This window comes from Rhinopithecus roxellana, chromosome 3 (assembly GCF_007565055.1).
Source record: "Rhinopithecus roxellana isolate Shanxi Qingling chromosome 3, ASM756505v1, whole genome shotgun sequence".
NCBI lineage: Eukaryota > Metazoa > Chordata > Mammalia > Primates > Cercopithecidae > Rhinopithecus > Rhinopithecus roxellana.
Genome location: NC_044551.1, coordinates 110,144,490 through 110,158,386, shown reverse-complemented (window position 1 = coordinate 110,158,386; position 13,897 = coordinate 110,144,490). Strand labels below are relative to the sequence as shown.

At 37.4% G+C, this 13,897-nt stretch overlaps 1 protein-coding gene across 1 annotated transcript in view; it reads left to right on the top strand.

The window, feature by feature from the left end:
* Nucleotides 1-13,644, top strand: part of LVRN (laeverin) — a 72,662-nt gene extending 59,018 nt beyond the window's left edge. The window contains exons 16-20 of the mRNA XM_010352607.2: nucleotides 609-716; nucleotides 1,447-1,614; nucleotides 1,805-1,942; nucleotides 8,848-8,923; nucleotides 12,439-13,644. Coding sequence (XP_010350909.2) covers nucleotides 609-716; nucleotides 1,447-1,614; nucleotides 1,805-1,942; nucleotides 8,848-8,923; nucleotides 12,439-12,579 — 631 coding nt within the window. The 3' untranslated portion in view covers nucleotides 12,580-13,644. The remainder of the gene's footprint in view (nucleotides 1-608; nucleotides 717-1,446; nucleotides 1,615-1,804; nucleotides 1,943-8,847; nucleotides 8,924-12,438) is intronic.
* Nucleotides 13,645-13,897: the final 253 nt, after the last annotated feature.

Below are 13,897 nucleotides of genomic sequence, written 5' to 3'. Positions count from 1 at the left end.
TGTATTCCTTTGAACTTATTTTGTTTTAAAGTACAGTGTATACCCCTGCTCAGCTGTAAAAACAAACCAAACCAACCAAACACCTTTATTCTTTTTCTGAACATGTATATAACAGCCAGGAGGAGTAGAAGAAACACAGTAAAGTAAGAGAAAGCAAATTGTAGAAGGGGAGAAATGAACTCTTCCCTTTCCCCTTCTTGTATAGAGAAAGAACTTTATTTTAAAGTCTATTAGATCAGATACTCTAAAATCATTTTTTATCCATAAGGCAATTCTAGTAAAAGAGAGGAAAAATAAATTGACAACAGCTGTGGTGTGTACACCCATGTGTGTTTGAGGGAGATGAAGGATGGCAGTAATTTGTTTCTCGCTTTCAAAAAATACTAGTCTTAGGAGCTTTTTTTGGTGCCTAGGAGCCTCTCAGTAAATATTTCTCTGAATCTTAAATACTTCTGTCATCCACAAAAACAATTTTTTAAAACAAACCCGATGTCATTGAAAGGATATTTAAAAATACCCAACTTTTTATGAAACACATATTCTTGGAAGCAGAGAAAATGAAGGTGGTAATGCAAAATAAACTGTTTTTCTTTGACTTTTTCTTCAAGAATATCACTGGAAAAACTTTTTGGAACTGCGTGTTGGTTGGGCCTTGAAGACTGCCTTCAGCTGTCAAAAGAACTCTTCACAAAATGGGTGGACCATCCAGAAAATGAGTAAGAGTAATATTGTAATTCCTCTTGTTTTTGTCCTATTTAAGCACCAGCAATTTCCCTTTTTGATGTACTCACTATGGGAATGAGTGTTTTGCTTTCACTTGGTTAGGCGCTCTCTCCTACTATTCTTTTCAAATACCTTTTTAAAAAAACCAGTGTTTAATGTGGGTCTGTGTATAACAATAGACTAGAATTTATACAATGAATTGTCACCTAGGACCTTTCACTGCCAATGCATTCTTCCAATAAGCACTTATTTTGAGCTGTCTCTGCTTGTTTTGAGTCTTAATAGGTTGTTCTTTATGATTGTTTGTGATTGTTATATCTATGAGTGCAGCAGAGCACCTCCCTCTCCATCTCTCTCTTAGTTTGTTGCCTCACTGAGCGCTGAGACTCTCATTTTAGTTTTATTACCTTTAATATACCACCTCAGATGGACTCTTAGGAAATGTGATAATGAGATATGAGATACAAGACCAACTTATATTATCAATATACTCTGTACTATTCTAATTTCCTTCTTTCTTAAAGCCCCTTAGTTTGGAATTGATGATCTCTTCTCATGGAATTAATGCTAATGACAGTTCTGACAATTGCCTCTCTAGATTCCTACTTTTGACCTTTATATCTGTGACTACAAATATTTTTTCTAGATTCATACTTCTAAAATATGATAACCTGGGGAAACATAACTACTATGAAAAATATCATTTTATATTATATTTTACAGAATACCTTATCCAATTAAAGATGTGGTTTTATGTTATGGCATTGCCTTGGGAAGTGATAAAGAGTGGGACATCTTGTTAAATACTTACACTAATACAACAAAGGAAGAAGAAAAGATTCAACTTGCTTACGCAATGAGCTGCAGCAAAGACCCATGGATACTTAACAGGTGATTATGCTCAACTTACCTTGAAAGTTCCTGGTAATGGAAAAAAATAGAAATGTGCTAATGTAAGTATTAAAACGATGCGTATTTGTGCTGCACGATCTTAGTACCATGCGATTTTGATTTCATTTATTTAAATTAACTCTTTATGTTGGATGTTTAAAATGTATTTTTTGCAAATGCACTTTTGCAGGTTTATGGAGTATGCCATCAGCACATCTCCATTCACTTCTAATGAAACAAATGTAATTGAGATTGTGGCAGCATCTGAAGTTGGCCGGTATGTCGCAAAAGACTTCTTAGTCAACAACTGGCAAGCTGTGAGTAAAAGGTAAGAAGGAGAGTGAGACCTTTCTTTCATTTAGGTCACTGGTTTGGCTCTGGAAGCTCAGCTGTAGTCTAGCTAGGTCACAAAAGTCCTTTGCATTGACTAGAAAAGTGATCATTTTTCCTTCGTTTAATCTCACTACAAACTGCCTGTGTTATGGAAGAGCGATGCATGAATTTTTAAATATGGCTTGAATATTTTTATCTTTTAGTTGACAACATGCCATATTCATAAAATAGATGCCTATGCTACTTCTGATAAATTTGCCTTAGTTCACTTTTCTTGCACATTCCGCACAAAAAGTGTTTCAGACTCAAATTAATTTGCTCTCTACATCTTATGTATTTGTTTTTAGGGCTTAGTTTATAGTCAGCAGTTTTGCTCAATTTTGCTAATAATTTTGTTTGAATAGACAGTAACATTATGGATTGTAAGAAGGAAATAAAAGTTCAACTTAATAATTAAAATTTTATTTATAGTCAAAATGGCACAGGAACATTTACTTAGTTCTTTGTACATCTGAATATTTAATTATGACTAATTAAACAGATATATTTGACATGATAATATGTATGTCACTAGTCCTAATGTAATGATGTAGTATAAAATTATAAGTAAAAATGCTTATGCCAGATTAAATTTTATATTAATGATATGGAAAGTATCTATACTGAATTTGCTAAAATGTGACTGATCACTAACAAGTTAGCACTTAGTTTTTCTCGTGCATATTCCACTGGATGCTACTCATGAAGATGGGGATGATAAGCCTTCTGGGACAGACGGAGACAACAGCTCCATCAGTTTTGAAACTGTTTTAACCCTCACTTTTGCAGACTCACAGTGCATTTTAGCATTATAAAGTATCCAAGAAGCCCTGCAGAAGGAAACTTAGAGTTTTCCATACAGTTTGACTACACAACATCTTCTAGGTGTAGTTCTTCCAAACTCCAGCTTGGGATATGCTGATGTAAACAAAACGTCATTTTGCCAGTAGACCAGTTGTTCCAGAAGAAAGACAGATGGAAAAAACAAAATTTTCCAACCCTCTCATTTGGTTCTGGAACTTAAGAAAAACCCATTAGTTAACATTTAGGCCTTGTTTTCTTCTTCTACAGAATAATAGATGTATTCGATAAATGTAAGATTCTTTCTAGTAATAAAAAGGTTTAGTTTTTCTACATCAAGGTGCAGTTCAAATTGTTACTGGAGATGTAAAGGGATTAGGACTTGGTATCTGATAAATGCTGTAGAGGAGAGATGACAGGGGCTTTTAGGGATTTAAGGAGAAGAAAGGGATGTGCATGTGATTTGAACAAGCACAGTTGCAAATCTCCTTCTTCTACCTGGAGGACAGAACATCAGGAAATGCCTGGAGGCAGAGCTGGGAGGCCAACTTGGGACTAGTCACAGTAGCTGGCAGGAGCTTAGCGCACTGGAGAGGAGATAGGAGTGGGAAGGTAAGTTGAGGGTCAGAGAGAAAGATGGGTGATAATAGGCACTCAATATCATGTGAAGGAGTTTTATTTTCTGTGCTCTTCATTGGTGATGTCCTGTTTCTAACTGGTGTCGTATGTGAAACACACACAGGCTGTCCTGATTATGACAGTGTGTTAACACTATTGGGGGTCAATTCTAGAACTGGGGGATGGGGATAGACTTAACTAGAGCAATATAGCAAAGTGGTGGTTTCTTCCTCTAAGAACTGTGGAAAGTGTCTCTTCATTACTGTCGTTTGTCCTTTTATTTATTGTGCTTTAGTTTTTCATGTATCCACTAGAGACATGGTATGTCAAAGAGTTAAGGCAATAGAATCTAGAATTAGATCAATCTTAGGATGAGGAGAGTGCTAAATATGTAACCTTAGACAAGATTTTTAACCTAAGCTTCAGCTTTCTCATTCATAAAATGAGGATAATAATGAATAGGCTTTAAGATAATTTGGTAATGTGCTATTTAAGGTGATTGGTACATAATAAATGTTTAATGTTCATTATTATTATTATCTTAGTGAGATAATATGATGTCTGTGCTTTATTACAAGTCCCTATATCCTTCACTTTATTTCTTTTTCTCAATATTATCAATTTCTATTTTTATGTTATTGATAACATCCCTCAGCAGTATTAGAGTCTCATGTTTAGAATGAAAAACACACATTGATGTTGTTCTTTAAAATAACATGTTTAGTCTGGGCATGGTGGCTCATGCCTGTAATCCCAGCACTTTGGGAGGCCAAGGCAGGAGGATCACTATAGCCCAGGAGTTTGAGAACAGGCTGGGCAACATAGCAAGACTCTATTTCTACCAAAAAATTAAAAAACAAAATAATGTGTTTATATATGCAATAATTAGTTTTCACAGCCACCCATAAAATAATTACCAATTAATAACCAAGACTCAGAAATTAAATAACTTAAAGTCAATACCTAGTAAATAAAAAAGCTTGAATTAGAAAGCGTGTCCCCTGGCTCTGATTCCCGACTCTCTATTTACTTCCTCCTAAGTAAGAAAATGCATACTTCTTAATTATTTATTTAATGAGAGTACTACTGAAAATATTTAATCTTTCAATGTATTCTTAACTAATGCCTCTACATTTTCAGTGGCTCACGCCTATAATAATCCCAGCACTTTGGGAGGCCAAGGCAGGCAGATCACCTGAGGTCGGGAGTTCATGACCAGCCTGACCAACAGGGAGAAACACCATCTCTACTAAAAATACGAAAGTAGCCAGGCGTAGTGGCGCATGCCTATGATCCCAGCTACTCGGGAAGCCGAGACAGGAGAATCGCTTGACCCGGGAGGCGGAGGTTACAGTGAGCCAAGATCAACCCATTGCCCTCCAGCCTGAGTAGGCAACAAGAACAAAACTCCGTTTTGTTTTTTTTTTTATAAAAAGATGTGCTATATCCTTTAAACATTTTGAGATGCCAAGATTTGTTCAAATATTTTAAATTTGTTTTACTTAGAAAGCCCTTCTCATGATGTGATTTATTTATCTCAATTCCAGAAGATGTTTAAATAAATGAAGTGGCTTTTCAGTTGATTTTTAAAAAATTAATAAACTTAATTTTTTAGGATAGTTTTAAGTTCACAGCAAAATTGAGCAGACAGAGTTCCCATATATCACTGTCAGCACACAGGCACAAGCTCCCCCTCTATCAACATCCTGCATCAGAGCCACACATTTACAGTCACATGTTGATTAACAATAGAAATACATTCTGAGAAATGCATCCTTAGATGATTTAGTCTTTATGTGAACAGCATAGACTGTACTTACACAAACCTAGATGGTAGAGCCTACCACACACCTGGGCTCTATGGTATAGTCTATTGCTCCTAGGTTACAAACCTGTACAGCATGTTACTGAATACTGGAAGCAGTAGTAACACAACTGTAAGTATTTGTGTATTTTTTTTTTTTTTTTTTTTTTGAGAGGGAGTCTCGCCCTGTCACCCAGGCTGGAATACAGTGGCGTGATCTTGGCTCACTGAAAGTTCCGCCTCCTGGGTTCACACCATTCTCCTGCCTCAGCCTCCCGAGTAGCTGGGACTACAGGCGCCCTCCACCACGTCTGGCTAATTTTTTTGTCTTTTTTAGTAGAGACGGGGTTTCACTGTGTTAGCCAGGATGGTCTTGATCTCCTGACCTCGTGATCCGCCCTCCTCGGCCTCCCAAAGTGCTGGGATTACAGGCATGAGCCACCGCGCCCAGCCAGTATTTATGTATTTAAACATATCTAAACATAGAAAAGGTGATGCATTGTGCTACAATGTTACAATGACTATGACATTGCTAGGGGATAAGAATTTTTTGGCTCCTTTTTAATGTTGTCCATTGTTGACTGAAACATTGTTATGTGGCTCACAGCTGTACTATAATTGATTAACATAAACAGGCACATCATTATCAGCCAAAGTCCCTAGTTTACCTTAGGGTTCACTCTTGGTGTTGCACATTCTATGGGTGTTGATGTATTAATGTATAATGATGCATATTCACCACTGCAGCATCATACGGAATACTTTCACTACCCTAAAAATCCGTGCTGTGCCTATTCATCCTTCCCTCTGCCCATAGTCAGTTGCTTTTTTAAGAAAAAGTTTGAATAATCTACTTCTTATTCCAGAAGTTTTCATTTTATTTTTGTTTTTGCTTTTTAATGTGTTGAGCTTTTGGTTGCTGGTTTGGTCTTGGCTGTGGGAGCTAGAATCAGGAGGAGTATGAGCAGAGCGGCTTTGCACCCCTCCCATAAGGTGGTATCTTGTTGGGATCTTATGCTCCATTTCTACAGGGTGAGAGACAGGCTGGCAGAGGCAGCTTGCCTAAATGCAAAAACAAAAAAATACCATCTTATGTCCAGCTTGGCCCTGGGCATGAAGTGACCAGTGCTGTGGTTTTGAGTATATCCCTCCCTTATCTCAGAGCACTCATGGGCATATGTCTCACAGTGACATGCAGGCAAGCTCACAGACATCGTCTCCACACGAAGACACATGTTGGAGTTGAGTACGTCGCCAATAGCGGTGCAGGAACCGCTGTTCCTTTCAGCCAGACCCAGAATTCTTCCCAGGAAGCCTAATCTGGAAATACATTTTGGAATATTTGATTGAATAAAACAACTTTTGGCTTGGTCTTGCCCCTCACTGTCATGTACAGGGCATTGCACTGGTTGGTGTGGGAAAATTTAGTTAATTATTGGGCCAAAGATGATCTCTCGAATACTCATTCCAATGAGAAAGACTCCATTGGACATGAAGCTATATTTCAAGTTACAGAAAAGTCAGTAGGTACACATAGCTATGAGTAGGTCCTATGGAAGCATATGAATAGGGATGAAGCAATAGTATTTTGGGGACTTTTCAATGGATGTGGTAGAAGCATTATTTGTGCCATCATCTCTGTTAAATGGGCTTCACAGCATACAGAAAAGCCAGTTTTATCTCAATATAGAATACAGAGCATGATCAGTTTTAAACTCATCCTGTCCAAAATGAATCTTACCCTCTTTATTAAGCACTTGATTTTTTTTCTCCACATGTTATTACATTGCCTAAAGTCTTAAGCTTAAAAATATGGAATCATTTTCACTTCTACTTGGTTGTATTTCATGATAGGGAACACAGCCAAAAGGGCTAAACAGGAGCACAAGCAAAGTGAGAGGTTATCAGAGTGGAGGGTCCAAGCACTGGGGAGTCTGTTCCCATGACATGAATCAGGCTGGATGCCTTGGTGTCCCCATGCTTGCCGCATGGCCATCCTTGCCAGAAGGAATCTGACATGGCAGGGGAGATGAAGGGAGGGGTAATGTGAGAAGAGGGAGAGGCAGAAAGGAGAGCCAGACTGGAGTACCGAAATCACTGTTCCCACACTAATGTTAGATGTTATCAACTTTTTAAAAAGGATTACTATATTGACTCATATTGGCTTTTGACTTCATATTAATTAGAATGTATTTGAACACTGATGGGGTAAACTATTTGTAATGCAGTTTTGTTGAGTAATATTTGAAAGAGATTGCTCTCTCAACAAGAATGATAAATCATCTGTTTCAAAAATAGCCCCTCTTGAAGTTGACAAGAGCAGGAAGGAATGAAGTTTGCCAGGTAATCTAATAGGTGCTTCCATATACATTATCTCATTTACGCTCCAGAACAATGCTTCTAAGTATCTGTTATTCTCCATTTTTGCAATTTATAAATTTTCCAAGGTAATGTCAAACCCAGCCCTGCCTCCTCAGGTACCTTTCTCCTGTGTCTGGCAGAAATGAACACATTTAGCACCATAGGTAGGTTTCCTCTGTTTTCTATTTTTATATTTAAGGTTGAAATTTGGGTTCTTTGGAACTCAAGTTTCTTGAGTCATTTTATAGGTTTTTTCTGCCTAGCTGGCCAATTAAAATAGAGAACTAAGAAATGTTTCCTCTTTCTTCATAAAAGCAGTTTCACTTGCCTCAATTATATGCAGAGTTATATTGTCCTTCACGTTGCTCAGGTAGACACAGCGCAAGTTACAGCTAGGAACTTAGAAAAACAGCAGCACTATTTTCTCTCAACTTTATTAGTATATTATGCCAAAGTTAACTCTTATAATTTTTAATTTCAAGTACATATTTTTGAAGTAAATCAATTGTGTATATTAACTATTCAACCATCTCTTGGTCAGTCCATTATAATAACCCTATTTTAATTTTTCTTTCTTTTTTAATGCACCCAAAAGTCTTTTATTTACTTTTTTAACTACAGCCACACTTTGAGCAGGTAAGTATCTGCTGTTTTTTCATAGCAATACTTCACAGTTATTTTAAGATTTTTTTTTTGCTAGATATTCAGGGACACTAAACTAGAGGGAAAGTTTCTGCTACCACACCTATTGAAACAAGCACAGGTAGGGCCATGGTGCTCAGTCTTCAGGGTCACCAACGTTTAGAGAACATCGGAAGATACGGATCTTCTCTCCAAAAAAGCATGCACGAAAACATTTTAAATACACGTTCAGGGTGCTTTAGTCAGCAGTTCTGAAATGGATCCTCTATTAACTACTGTTTTTTATGGGACACAATTTATATATTTATTTATTCCTTTAGAAATTGTATTGAGACATGTGACATGTATTCCAACTACCTCATTTAATAGATAATGGTTGTTTTTAAGAAGAACTTTTTAGATTTAGATAACAGATTTGTGTAACACATATAAGTATTTAACTATCAAAATTTCCTTAGTGTTAATAGGATTTTCTACTGAAAGATGAAGCTAAACTAGTTCATACATGTTTTTACTTAGATTTGGGACATAGGAATTAATAGGGGCCATACACTTGGCATTCATCTGATGTATAAAATATAGCTTTATTTTGCAAAATGCTTTCCACCCTTGATTAACATCTTATTGCCTTGTAGGTATGGCACACAATCATTGATCAATCTAATATATGCAATAGGGAGAGCCATAACTACAGATTTACAGATTGTGGAGGTAAGCACTTTAAATATTATGAAATACAATGATAATTTGGAAACCACTTTTTATGCAATTTGGACTTGTTAAAATTAAAAATAATAATATGCTTATCTGAATTATTACATTCTATGCTTCTGTTGCTGCTGTATCACTGTGAGGAAGTGTTTTTAATTGTATCCTCCTCCTGAAAGAGAGATCACCTGTTCATGGAGGGTGGTACTTCATCCTTTCTCACCTGAATGCAGGGGACTCTCGCCCAGGGTTCCTGTCCCAGACTGGGTTTCCTTCTATCCCACCTTTGCCATCACTGCCAGTCATTGCTGTGTTCCAGAGCTTCAGTAGCTTTGCATAGTTTTTCAGAGAAATGTTGCAATCCTGTGATTAGCACATGAGGCCCTTCATGATCTGGCCCCTGCATTACAGTTTGGCTTGATTTTTGCTCACCTCACCACAAAGTGTCAGAGGGCAAGAGAGACGGACAGACACCCCTAAACACATTTCCTCTAGCTATACTGTACCACTTACAAATTTTCTTGAATTATTGTATAGCTTCACATTTTCTGGATTTCAGAAACACTCTACCTTCTGTCTGGAGAACATTCCTCATCCCAGTTCCTGGTGGGATAATTCCTAGTCATCCTTCAAGATTCTGCTCCTATTATCTATTCTGGGAACTTTTTAATGAAGGATTTATACCCTTTCCTCACCTATACTTTCAAGTAATCCTATGAATATATTTTTACCATAGTGCTTATTACATTATAGTGTAATCACTGGTAAATATGTCTACCCCATGAGGCTACAATAAGCTTCCTGAGGACTGAGATGATATCTTAGTTTTGTCTATTCTAGATTCTTACCGTTTCCTGGCTTTGCTTTCCTCTAGGCTGAATTTTATTAGGCAGTCTTTTTCCATGTGGAGAGAAGCATAGCTCCCTGCTTATATAATCCTCAGCACTCCCAGCTGCAGATGGAAGGATACTTTCTCACAGCTTCAAGAGTTCCTGCCCTGAAAAAAGCACTTTGGTTGGTCCTACTTAGGTCAGAGGCAGCAATCACTGTGTCCAGGGGAGATGGAATACTCTGATTGGTCTAGCCAGGGTCGAACAGCCCCACCCAAGTCACAGGCACTGGGAAGGGGAAAGGGTAGTTTTGCAAGGACAAAGGGCTGTAACCAGAAAGTAAACGAAGCGGACAAAAGCAAATGTCTACAAAAAGATACTTTCACACAAAGTAAAACAAGGATACAATATAAATACAGCCTGTACACAGCCAGTAGCGTAGGTAAAATTAGACAGATTTATGGCGCCAAATGGTGGCAAAGATATGGAGCAACTGGAACTCTTGTATCTTGCTGGGAGGAATGTAACATGGGACAACCATGTCAGGAAACAGGCAGTTTTTTTAAATGTTAACTGGAAACCATCTAAATGCCCATCCATAGGTAAATGAATAAGGAAAAGTAATATACCCACACAATGGAATACTATCCTGAAATTTTTAAAATTTGTGTAGCAACATGGATGAATATCAAGGTGATTATGTTTAGTAAAAGAAACCAGTCACATTCTGGGTAATGCAAATGGATCTATAGTGACAAAGGACAGATCAGTGGTTGCCTGGGACAGAGAGATGGACTGCAAGAGGGCCTGAGGAGCCTTTTTCAGGGTAGAGGAAATGTACTTGATTGTGTCTATGGTTTCAAAGGGGTACACGTTGATCAAAATTCATTGACTTGTACAGTTTAAGTATATCTAGTTTATTGTACATAAATTAAATCCCAATAAAATTGATTAAAATTAAACACCAGGGCCTGAAACTATGTTAATAAGAACAAGAAGAGCCTTTGTAAATAAAGGTAAATCAACTCTCCCTAAGCAAATAAACAAATACATGTATAGGTCATAAAGGCCTGAACTTTGATCCTAAGCAAAAAAAAAAGGACAAGTAGAAGTCATATCATTGTTATCATGAGAGAGGCAGAACTGCTAATTCCCAAAGAAATTATCTTTTTTTGAGTTTTGGCCTGCCTAAGGCTGAGCTGTCAGGACCTGATTTATCAGGGATTCCCTGGACAAGGGAAAGAAAAGCACACTACACCCAGAACATGCTGATACAAAAGCTCCGCAAATCAAGATTCAGTGTGTGTTTTTATCTTCTAAAATTCGTTAGTTCAATCTTTGCCTCTACAGAATCTAGTGAAATTTTGTTGTTGTTAATGAATAATAAATGAGATTTGTATAAATTTAGCAATCTTCAAAATTTCAAAATTCTAGTCACTGACAGCTTTTCAAAATTGGAAAAATGGATTTAGCAGTAAATTGTTGCAATTTAAAAAAATAAATGAATTAGCTAAGATGAATATCCTTGCCAACAACTATTAATGTCCAGCAGTCCTGCTATGCTGCATCAGTTCACAGGGTAGTATCTAAAATAAATAATAAAAAAGAAAGTGAAAACGAAATCATTTGCCTCCCTTGTCCCTCTCCAAAGGCACAATTTTCAAACACCTTCCGCATCTCTGGCTCTGGTTTTTATGTTCCCCTGCTAGACATACTCTCAAGCACACATAAAGCCCACCTACAATCCCAAACACCATCACCACTCCACTCCCACCACTGCAGGAGCCCAATCCTGGGCACACTGTCCATGATGTGGAGTTGTGGGCTGTTGGTTACCACCTCCTGGCAGGTGTAAGCAGGAAAGGAAAGAGTGGGGGAGGATTGTTCCTGGCTCTTTAACTCACTTTTCCCTAAAACATTTCTTTTACATTGTAATTAGGCTTAATAGCCCTATTATTATGCAATTTTGAGTATATTAGGGTTGAAGTGAGCTGTTGTGAACTGGAATGCGCATCTTCATCTTATAGCTGTGTTTGGAGTTCTAATCCACTGATACAAAAAGAGACTTTTGGTAAAATGAAAATTGAAAAAACTTATAACTTATTTATATTTTGGAATATAACTTATTATTCACTTGGAGTCTGACTTATACGTAATATTGCAACAAATGTTCTGATAACTGAATGCTTGACCTGACCCAATGAGGTAATTCAGCCAATGGACGAATTCATTATCTAAGTGTTCTCAAATAAAGAATGACATTTGTAAAGATGTAACTATTATGTATCAATTTTGAGCTTTGGAAGTTTCCGTTTCTTTTGAGATTTAAAAAAAGTGGGGGAGTTCACTGTGTCTCTGTCTGCAAATCTTAGAGAACACACTATTTGCCTTCAGTAAATATTCATTGAGACTTAATATGTGCTTTGGGAATAGAGCAATGAATAAGGCATAGTTTCTGCTTCATGGACCTTCCTGTCTACATCTGCTTCTTTGGGGTAGGTGTGGTGTTCATCACATTGTCTCAGTCACAGTCTCCCCAGGGACACACAATCTGGGAGTATACATTTCTACTCATTCCAACCATCATCACCAATTTGCAAAATCATGTTGCTGCTTAGCATTTAGATATTTGTTTTGTCCAAATGGGAAGTTAGATTGCACTGATCATCTGTCTCTCTGTCCTTCCAGCTGCAGCAGTTTTTCAGTAACATGTTGGAGGAACACTCAAGGATCAGCGTTCATGCCAAATTACAGACAATAAAGAATGAAAATCTGAAAAACAAGAAGCAAAGTGCCAGGATGGCTGCGTGGCTAAGGAGAAACACATAGCTTGTGGCTATCTTTCAGCACTCCTCTTGCATATTATAATGTAGTTTGCTCACAGTTTTGTCTTCCAATACTTTGTGAGTCTGGAAAACCATACATTTTGTTTGTATTTCAGTCACATGTATTACTCAGAGTGCCTTTCTTCTCATATTGTCATGTTTGGCCCTGAGGTTGGGTGATTGCTGACAATTTTGCCAATGCTGCTGTATTTCTGGGAAAGATGTCACTTCACGTTGGGCTGTAATCCCACAGAATTTACTTTAAATGTTGTGTAAAAACAAATTAACCTGAGAAAGTGTTGCTTATTTTGTTGTGAAGGCCAGTGGAATATAAAATCATTGGCATTAATGAGTAGCACATTCTTTGCTGAGGGAAATAAGTTTAGCCAGGCCCGAGGGTTTATTTAGTTCAACATTGAAAATTGAAAAGACTAATGAGAAGATAACATGACAATATGAAAAGACAGAAACTCAAAAAGTATATTCACTAGAAGACAGAAGAGCCAAAGAAAAGCAAGTTGAAAAAGAAAAAGGAGACAATTTAACGAGCCCTAAAGGCAAGAAGTATGTCTTCTCCTGCCCATTTCTCTCTCCCACAGTATATCCTGCATTGAATCACGCATTGCTCGTTACTGAATTTCATGGTGTCGCAAAAAGACGAATGATTGTAGGATCCATGGAAGTGCACTTAGGCTTGCTGTGGTGGAGGCCACAGTGGAGATGAAGGCTTTGCTCTGAAGCTCTTGATTGTGTGTTCACCAGTGGGATGGACACCCTTTCGGCCTAAGCATATGAGTGAAAATAATGATGTCAAAAGACAATAGCAAGTATGGGCTACTATTTAGGGCAAAAGGAACCCTGAAATGAAGGGAACAGAACTACAAGGCTAACTGGAGCGTAATCTTACAGTTCTGCACTCAGGGGACTAAGTTTGAAACATGGTGTCTTTTGGCCAAATTGAACCTACTTGTAATGTGGACTAACTTACTTTACACATTTTGGTCAGTGCCAATGCATGGAATTAGCTTAGTTTTCTCATGCTTGATTAAAACAAGACAACTAAAGCCAATTATTCCTCTTCTAGAGTTTGTATACGTGATTTAATCTTTTATTTTATTTTTATTTTTGTAGAATGGGGGTAAAACTACAGATCTCCACCTCAGGGTGGTATATGTAAAGGTTAAGGAGTATGACATCAATTAAGTCTTTAAAGATGTTACATAAGCTCAAAGCAATGTGACCTAAGACGTTTTTCCTATTTCTGGTGTAAGTTAAGGCAGCCATAAATGAAAATACGAAACAAAATTTTGCTTTTATATTTG